This window comes from Pungitius pungitius, chromosome 2 (assembly GCF_949316345.1).
Source record: "Pungitius pungitius chromosome 2, fPunPun2.1, whole genome shotgun sequence".
Classification (NCBI taxonomy): Eukaryota; Metazoa; Chordata; class Actinopteri; order Perciformes; family Gasterosteidae; genus Pungitius; species Pungitius pungitius.
Window position 1 is genome coordinate 12,781,930 of NC_084901.1, and position 9,885 is coordinate 12,791,814.

The 9,885-nt window shown below is 43.1% G+C and overlaps 1 protein-coding gene across 1 annotated transcript; it reads left to right on the forward strand.

Annotated features, from left to right (window-relative positions):
- Positions 1–2,346: 2,346 nt before the first annotated feature.
- On the forward strand, positions 2,347–9,677 carry aebp2 (AE binding protein 2). The gene is made up of 8 exons (XM_037460482.2): positions 2,347–2,980; positions 5,113–5,338; positions 6,082–6,189; positions 6,276–6,462; positions 8,027–8,151; positions 8,228–8,295; positions 8,681–8,794; positions 8,861–9,677. Exons 1-8 carry the CDS (start codon positions 2,481–2,483, stop codon positions 8,871–8,873), a joined length of 1,341 nt encoding a protein of 446 aa, XP_037316379.2. The 5' UTR covers positions 2,347–2,480; the 3' UTR covers positions 8,874–9,677.
- Positions 9,678–9,885: the final 208 nt, after the last annotated feature.

A 9,885-nucleotide genomic window follows, 5' to 3' on the forward strand; every position in this document is an offset into this window, starting at 1 on the left:
ATCAATCATTAAAATCCAATTCTGGGATTATTAATCATTAAAATGGGTCATTGGAGTCAGCTGTTTTAATATGATAATGTGAGCTTAATTGTCCCCATTAAATGACAAAAACCTGGGGCTTTACTGCTAAACTCTGGTAGAGTATCTTGTTAGTTGATGGTCACCAGGCTACGCATGATACAGAACTATAAGAGTTCGGCCTCCATTGTCCACAAATGGAGGAACTTACTCTCAGCAGAAGTGGTCATTGGAAAAAGGGCTCCAAGGGCAGGACTAGTGATACTTCCCTATGTAACATATATGAAACGTATATGTCTTAAATGGGCTGGATCTCCATGAGATTCAACATTGTTGCCCATCTAGTTTCCTTATGACCAAATGGATGAACTAGAAAGCAATAAGAATACTGTTCTGTGGACAGATAAGTGCAAAATATATCCTCTTGGTTTGAATAAGAAACGTCCGGTTTGGCAAAAAACGAACACTGCATTTCATCATGAGAACATTAACTATAATATAAATAATTTAAAAACCTATAATCATAGCTCAAGCCGAAGTTTAGACTTCCTCCTGTACAACCTGCACCTTCCCGGTTGTCTCTGGCCTGTTGACGAGAGTCTTATTGGTGGCCACCTTTTGATGAAGGCAGCTAGTTGACAATTATGACTTCTGTAGTGCAATGGCAAATTCTAGTGGTCTTCTGGATAACTCGCTATTCTGTTGTTATTCGTCTAACTCAGCTCCTTCATTAAATTTGAGACAAAACACAGTACAGAGAAACTACTCACGACCAGAAGGTGGGGGCTGAAAACAAACACCTGCTTATTTAAAAAGGCGGTATTAGCTCCATGGGGACTTGACTTGGAAACGTTGGCTGTGGTTGCAGTTTTTTCACAGAATAGAAGAGAGGTCGTCTCCACACGTCTTCCCTTCAGGCAAAATGCTTTTGAGTTACGTCAGACATCAGTTTCATTGTTTTTTATTCAAAATCTCATCCCTTGCTCTGCCTCCCTAGTGACTAATCATTAATCAATCATCAGCCTGATTTTCAAGCTGAACACCATGGATTCCTGCTAATCATCCACAACCTTGTTCTGGCAGAATGAAGAGAAGAGACGTAGTTCTTGGCGGAGGGATTGCTTATTATCTAGTGTAAAGTTCACAACAAACCTCTGACTCTGAGGCAAGGGTGGCGTGCAGCTCTACGTCTGTTGTTCTGAGGTCTTTTATGTTGTTGATGCACTCTGAGTAATTTTGGTAGACTGGCCGGACTGTTTAACAGTACTAATGTGGCAAGGCAGGTAAAAAGGGCGGCCCAATGTTAGGACCCAGGTTAAGGGGGTGGAAGCTCACCTGTATGGGGTCAGATCAGACTACATTTTCTCATTTTCTAATTAGATTGTTTAAATGAAAACAATCAATACTTTCATGACCATTCCACTTCAGTCATAGAGTACACATCACAGATATTTGAAATGGATATGGATTTTAGCTTTGGACCAGATAAAACGAGCCCCTACTCTAGAAAACGAGCGCTCACTTGTCTCAATTAAATAAAAATACATTTTAAAAAACGTATTAACGTCAACGGCCGTTTTCTAGAAAAACCTGGCTCCGCCCACTGAGCGTGCCGCTGGGACGCTCGCTCCGGACTTGCCACTGAATTACTGGCAATTGCCACTCACTTGCCTTGTTTTGCCACTGCGTGCCACGAGGTGCCACACGGTGCCACTCAGTTGCCATTGCTTGCCAGTGCCACAAGGAGGATCTCGCTGTTTCTCCTTTTTTGGCACTGTGGAGTTGGATCATTTTTGTTTGTCGGAACACGTGGAGTTGAGAGGCCACAATGGCAAAGATCGTCTATGTATATGTTGATGACTCCCTCGATAAAAAAATCGGTGTGCCCCTCGTTGTCGGAACATATTTTAACAGACCCTCTCTGAACCAGATTCCATCAAAGTCAGAGTGGGGAATAACTAAATGTGCTATATTCTAACTCCATAGTAGTTATCCTAATTTGTGGATTTTATTTTGATTGGAATCTAATTTATTTTTGAAATCACACCACAACATAGAATTGTGGGCTTTTTCGGTTAGTCTTTACGCCAGATATTGAGATTGTAAACCATTTTGGCCCGATATGAGGTGTACACACTGTAAAACCCTCTGAGCCAAATTTAAATAAAATCAATAGGATTGAACTAAATATAAAATTACAGTGGACATTTGGTTTCAAGCACCGCTGTTTAGATAAACGCTTAATTCAAATGTATAGACACATTATTGATCGATGCATATATGACTACAGAGTGAGATATCCACTTAATAGAAAAGCTTTGGCCGTTTGGAGCCCTGACGTCATCCAAACCCCCCGCTGAGTTGTAGGCTTGAAGCGGAGAGTGTGAGTGGAAGAAGATCTGTAGCCCGAAGGCAACTTTCGAGGTCAACGTCGCGAAAATTAATTTCTTTACAGTTTAAAAATGGCTCAAATAACTAGCGAAGGGACCGAACAAGATTCCCAGTCCACGTCAGATCAAAACGGAACCAGGGAAACGGCAGAAACCGGCAAAGAGGGACAGGCCGCGCCGGACCCCAAACAGGAACCGGGCGACAACAACGAGCACAGTGCAGAAATGGACGTGAACGGCGGCCGTGGTGCGGCGGCGGAAGAGGACGCGGACACGCTGTCTCGTTTTCCTAACGACGGCGAAGAAAGAGCGGTGGCGAGCGAGAAGAACGGCACCCGCGGAGGGGTTCACGGCGGTAAACTCTCTGAACCGGAGAAAAGTCCCGCACAGGGCAGTTTGTCGAGCAGCACGGATTCCCCAGAACAAAGAGAGGGAGAGAACGTGTTCTCCTCGGCGCCCGCCGACCACGAGAAGACTGCGGAGAAAGCCGACCACGGCACCAAAACATCCGCCGGCGCAGAGCTGAGCCAGTCCGACGCGGAGCCGCTCAGCCGGATGGATTCCGAGGACAGGTCTGTTGAGTGTGTGCGGCACGCAGAGGCCTCGCGCTGGTCTCTAGAGAAAGCAAAGGGCGCACTGCGGTTGCGAAGTTAGCTGTTTTTGACTGTTAAACAGTAGGTTAAAACTGAACTCGTCCGAGTATTGTTGCTTCGAGGAACGTCCCCGTGACCTCATTTGACGGGTTCGAGCAAATGGCCTCGGGGTTATTTGGCAAAGTTTTGAACGCGAGTCTACGGGAACAAAAACCCTAACCGGTAACCATCTGCCAACCGCAAAACAAGGTCGAGGAGACGGACCTCGGTAGGATATTCCTCCAATGGTGCAAGCAAGCGTCCAACTAGTGACGTATTCAACGGCGATCAAGCCTTATTCTTTGGCTGAAGAATAAAGTTTGGTGGCTGCCATAGCCCAATAAATCTTATGTTTGGTAGAAAGCAATCTAATTGTAACCATAACATTGGTGTTAGGATTTTATTGAAAAATAATCCTGATTAAACATATTCAACAAAATGATAATTTCACAATAATTATTACACAACTTTATTTCTGAACTGCTTTGTTTTGGTGTCTTTATGTATATATGTATGTATTACTTGGGTTGTTACCAACATCTGGTGAACATTTCATGTCAATAGCCCCTTTGGAAATATATTTATTGGGAAAAATGGTGACAATACTTATTTCACTTGCTGTATGTGCTGCTGGTGAGGAAGCCTGGCCTGAGGGAATGGTCTTCCTGTCTGAACTTACGCTTTAGCTTCATTGGCGATGAGCAGGCAGGATGACCCATCCTTTACACCGACACAATTCTCAGTCAGTGTAACCGATGTAAGTGCAGTTCAGCCACGTGTCCCATCACAATGCCATCAGATGTCATGTGACTCAAGTCAGTGTGATGGCTGTGGCTGAATACAGAGTGCCTTGTAGTTTGGTTCATAAGCACAGCCAGCCGCCCAGAGGCCGTCTGAGGATTCTGTCAGTACACCAGCTCCTGTACTTTGATTTGGTGATGTGCTTACAAGTCCTTCAAAGTCTTTGTCCCTTAACGTTAACCCTCTCCATGTCCACTCCACCTGGCAAAGCAAATGCTTTCTGGAATTTGGCTGCGGTGCCCACTGTATCAAGAGGCAGGAATGGGTTTGAAACGTTGGTGCTTCACTCCAGACATCCTCAGATTTTAAGGAAAGGAATGATAAAGGATTGGGATTATGCAGGCATTACACCTCCACTGCTGCTTACTGGGTTCAGTACAGGGATCTGAACTATTTAATTATTATCCTCCCTGTTGATTCATAGTTTAAAATGGTTCAGCTAACATTGTCCAATTGCAACACCATTAGCATTCATCAGATCCTCCAGGTTTGGGATAAACTCCCAGTTTAACCGTAGCATGCCACTGATGTGTTCCCACTATGAGCCGCACAGCAATGGTCTACGAGTCCTTTTCACACCCCTCCTGAGGTGTAGCTGTGTGAGGGCACATGGAGGTTTGTCGTCCACTCTGTTGATAAGCAGTCGAGAGTGGCGTGTCACGGCTAAGCTCCATTAACCACTGTTAGCATCACTAAACCGAGCCATGCGTTTGTGCGTGTTGCAGCAGTGCCCTTATCACTAATTTAACAATAACTGAAAGCAGCTTCTCATTTAAGTATATTTGTGTGGATGGCGGTACAGAACCCGGCAGTATAGACGCCATAATCCTCTTAACACAGGGGTGTCAAGCAAACGGCCCGCCTTGTAAGCGCATGCTGGCATAGGCTCCCCAGCAGCCGCACCATCCACGCCGCACCCCCTCTACCTCTGATCGCCCATGCCTTTACTGGTCTGGCCCACTTGAGATCAAAGTGGTCAGTTTGTCATCCCTAACCTAAAATGGATTTTCCACCACTGCAGGCACAGCCTGACGAAATGTGGTCACTGGCACAAACAAGTCCTTTTGTGTCATTCAATAAGTGAACAATCGTGGTTGTTTGATTGTGTTTTTGATACCTCATTTGATCTGATGATGCCGCTATTCTTCATCATATAGTGATGAAGCCAGTGTGTAATTATATGGCCTTTTATTGGTCTGCACTGTGTATCCTGTCAGGAATTTGTAGTATTGTCTTTGTGATGTCTTCTTTATGTTGTGTGTATTTTCTAGTATCGGCAGCACTCTGATGGACATGGAGAGCACGGCGTCCAGCGGGCGCTCCACCCCGGCCATGCTCAATGGTCACAGTGCGGTGGGGGGGAGTGGCTCTGCAGCAGGGGGGGGCAAGTCTCTGAGCTACACGTGCTGCTGGGATCACTGCCAGCTGCTGTTTCCCAGCAGCCCCGACCTGGCCGAACACATCCGAGGCACACATGTGGACGGGCAGAGAGGAGGGGTCAGTATTTCACTCTCACTCATCCTGTGACCATAAATAAAACCCCGGGGATCACATGATTAGAGTGCACAAACACAGGCTGTTTCATCTTCTTAGTCAGCAAGCAAGTTAGGACAGTCTGCTGCACAGCGTGCTCAGTGCTGTGATTATCAATACCTGTATTGTTCATAGGGTTTATTTGAAGGGATGGCCTTAAATCTGTTACCCAACAGTCGGGTTCATTTTCTGTTGATCAGATAACTATGATGAGAATCACGTGACCAAGAAAAGAGAAAGGGATGTATTTACTTTGATCAAGCTCAATGTGCACCTACGCCTCTTTTTGACCAAAATGTTATTAGAATTATTGAGCTTGAGTATTTCATATCGGAACTCCAAACAAAAATGGTTTCTCAACATTCCTTTGTGTTCTCAAACAAGAAGACTCTTATCCGATTGAAGAACAATTGCATAATCAAACACCATCTTCACACTATGTTCTTGGTATTTATTGCTGCCTGATAGATTTATTGAATGAATGCATGCACAAAAGACTAGATATTTGAAGACTTCATTTCTCACAGTTTGAAAGCTGAAAGTTGGAAAATCACCTCTCGTCATTTTGAATCTCTCAGCTAAGAGACACGGTATTTTGTGTCTGAGAGGTCTTTGTTGTTCTATGAAAGTCACACCTGTCTTTTCCTCTCTGGCTCGTGTGTGTGTGTGTGTGTGTGTGTGTGTGTGTGTGTGTGTGTGTCTCGTAGGTGTTTGTGTGTCTGTGGAAGGGCTGCAAAGTGTACAACACACCGTCCACCAGTCAGAGCTGGCTGCAGAGACACATGCTGACGCACAGCGGAGACAAGCCATTCAAGGTGAGCTTACATAATAATGACCAGATCTCTAGATGTTCACCTTCCCGTTGGCCATGAACCCCTCTGAATCATCTGTGTTTCTGCAGTGTGTGGTGGGAGGCTGCAACGCCACATTTGCCTCCCAGGGTGGACTGGCCCGTCACGTCCCTACTCATTTCAGCTCCCAGAGTTCCTCCAAAATGTCTAATCAGGGCAAAGTGAAGGAGGAGTCCCCATCTAAGGCCAGCCTGAACAAGAGGAGGAAACTCAAGAACAAACACAGGCGCTCCCTCCGTAGGTTCAAAACCCCCTTACATCTAAACACGTGTTCGCAATGGTCGCTTTTTTGTCTTCAGCCTTTCAGTCTAATAATTTCCCAGAAACGTCCACCTGACCTGATCAGATTTTGGTGGTCAAAAGTCAATGTAATCTCAAAAATAAAATAGTTTTAAGGTCATAACTCAAGAATTCTCATAGTAATTGGGAGAAGTTCTAACACATCTAACCCTAACCCTTTACCCATAATAAGACCGCTTTAATACAATGGCTCCAGGATATAAAATTGCTTGTTGCTGGCAAAAACGTCTATACTTTTATGTTTTAGTATGGATTTAACCTCCATGAACAGGTACTCCTCTTTCAGGGTATTTGGGTCGCTTCCCCCGTTTTGGTCAGATGAAAGTGTGGATGCAGACTGGACGCAAGGCTGGATGTTCTAGCCATTAGACTATTGAAGAGCTCCATTCATATACTATTTTAGATTGTCAAAGAATAACATTCTTTTATTAAAATGAATACACATAGATAATGCAAATATTGATAACATTTTCAAAGGCACCTTAAAGCTGTGGAAGGTGATCTTAGTGTAGAGGGTGTAGGCCAGACAAGGGGCCTGTTGGGCTTTTTAATCCGGCTTGCTGAACTTCCAAATTTTTAAAAATAATATAAACTATTTGTGTAGCACTTAAATGGAAATTTACTTACCAGCCCTTGACTTTAGAACCCACCAAATGTGGGTAGAATTTGGCTGTGCGAGTAAAGCAGTCTCACGTGCCACTTTGGCGGGTTTAATTCTATATATCTATATTTTTTGATCGTAGCGGCGGTTCTTAATGTTTCATGGGTGCATCATCCATCAACCCAGAACGCTTGGTTACATTGGTTGCAGTGGTGGTTCTTGTGATGGACTACGGAAAGCAACAAATATTTTACGCTTCGGCGAGATTGCACTTCTTTAGTTTAACTCAGCGGTCTAGTTTAGCTAACTGTTAGCAGGCTAAAGCCGCAGCACTTCAGAGACAGATGTGTTTGGAGGTGACGACACATTTAACAGCCTAGGGCTGTTCGGCAGACGGTCCATCAGCAGTGAACCAGACACCCGCCAGCTCCATTTACTGGAGACGGTAGCCAGCGTTTCCTTGGCTGGATGAGACAGTCCGTTACAGTCTCCTCAAAGCGCATCTAAAGTAATAAACTCAATTGCTCAGTGCAAGTAAAGAATGTGGCGGCACAAAGCAGGTGGAGGAAAATCCAGAGGACACACAAGAGGAAAACTTGTCAGGAAACCAAAAAATGAAGAGAGACAAAGAGGAAACACGTTCAATGAAAAGTGGAGGTCCAGTTGAGAATGGCTGGTTTAAGATCTAGCCAATAAAATAATAATAAATAATAATATTGCATATTGGTTATTGTTACTCATGTTTTTGGAGACTGGCTATTTGTTTTTAATGTCTTGGTTTTTGTCTAGTTTTAAGGACTTTTTGAGATATTTCTGAAAGTTAATGGAAAATAAAAAATAATTTTTTGGGTTCAGTCTTTTTTCTTTTTAGTACTATAATATATATATTTTTGTTTCTAGCCCGACCACATGACTTCTTTGATGCTCAGACCATGGACGCTATCCGGCATCGAGCCATCTGCCTCAACCTGGCGACACACATTGAGAGCCTTGGCAACGGACACAGTGTGGTCTTCCACAGCACGGTGGGCACACGCACAAACAGTTGATGTCATTGGGCATCAGCACAGCAGTATCTCATACCTGTTTGTGTATGTTCAGGTAATAGCCAGGAGGAAAGAGGACTCTGGGAAAGTGAAGGTCTTGTTGCACTGGTCACCTGAAGACATGTAAGTTGTGCTTTCCTCTTCATTTACACCTCTCTCTGCTCCTCTCACCCTCTTTTGGCAGGAAATCAAAATAATATAATAATGGGTTAGATTGTTAAAAGTGTTTATTCATAACTCACTTCCACCTTCTGAAAGGATCTGGGGCACAAATAAATTACAAGTTTGAATTAACATATTCTTAAAGGCTATGAAGATATGTTTATCCTCAGGTTGTGATATAATCAAGTCATGTTTTTATTTTTGTAGAAAAATAAGATCCTAAAGTGTAGTATGTAGCACAGCCCTGTTGTACAACAATTTCTGAACAGAATATCAAGCCTTCCAATTACAAGAAAACATTTTGCTTGTAAGGAGACAAAAGTATATGTATTTGTCTGTGTGTCAGACTGCCGGACGTGTGGGTGAATGAGAGCGACAGACTGCAGCAGAAGACCCAGGTGGTTCATCTGTCCAAACTACCCACAGACACAGCCGTGCTACTGGACCCCAACATCTATAGGTAGGTGCACACTCTTGGACCTTTGTAAAAACATTAGAAATATCCCAACCTGTTTCTCTGCTGTAGGATGTTCTTCTAATCGCCTCCAGAGGACATCTGTTACTTCCTGCTAAGCCAACCTCGAAGAGGCGATTGTCTCCTTTCTTTGTCGTCTCAATCTCTTCTTTGTCATGGTCCTCCAGGGCCACCGGTGTTTTCTGCATTAGGTGCATGTAAAAGATGTTGCTGGTTTTAGGTAACTCGACTGACAGAAATGTAACTTTAGACAGTTAGGTACTTGTAGAGTCAAAGACAGCTCTTTGTAAATACTTGAGATTTGTAATATATTTTTATACTTTTCATTTTTTACTGTACTGTAGATAGATTTTTCTTTTTCTGCCAAACATTTAAATGTTTTAAAAACTGATATTGTTTATGTGCATATAGCTGGCATTGCTTGGTTTGATGTTATTAAACGTTTCTTCCAACATCCACTCAGTCTGATTTCTTTACCTGACTGCTGTTCTGATTGCAAATCAGCAATACTGACATTGTAAGAAGACTTTTCTAAATTTAACATGGCATTGATACATTGCCATGTATCTGCATACAACATTCTTCCATAAAGAACTTGTTGTGGTTATGACCGACTAATGTAAAACCTAAAGATTTTTGCTATTTACAATGTACAGTGTTTGAGGCTACGCTGTCAACCCGGCCTAACAAAATTAAAATGTGAAGACAGGGATGAAGACAATATATACAACTAAAAAAAAGTTTGCATGAAATTGGCAGTGATATTGGTACGAGGGAAAAGTGTGGCTTTGGTTGCCATGGTGATTAGTGCACCTATGTCAGTCAGTCTAGTCGCATATAGTGAGTAGACAGTTTTTTTTCTCACAAATATTCCTCAAACTCCTAACTCTTGACCGAAAACAAAGCCTTATTTAATTGATTAGATTATATCATTAGAGATGACACTTAGCTGAACAATACAATACAGTATAGTAAGAACATTTCATTTTTTGTACAAGGGTCCTTAACATGGCATTACTGTCCATCATTCTTATTCTGAAATTATTGATATAACCCATTTTATTCCAGCTTTGGAT

Coding starts and splice junctions, on each gene's coding strand:
- aebp2 (XM_037460482.2), top strand. CDS start 2,481: ATGGCTCAAATAACTAGCGAAGGGACCGAACAAGATTCCCAGTCCACG. Junction 5,339..6,081: donor TGGACGGGCAGAGAGGAGGG/GTCAGTATTTCA, acceptor TGTGTCTCGTAG/GTGTTTGTGTGTCTGTGGAA. Junction 6,190..6,275: donor GCGGAGACAAGCCATTCAAG/GTGAGCTTACAT, acceptor GTGTTTCTGCAG/TGTGTGGTGGGAGGCTGCAA.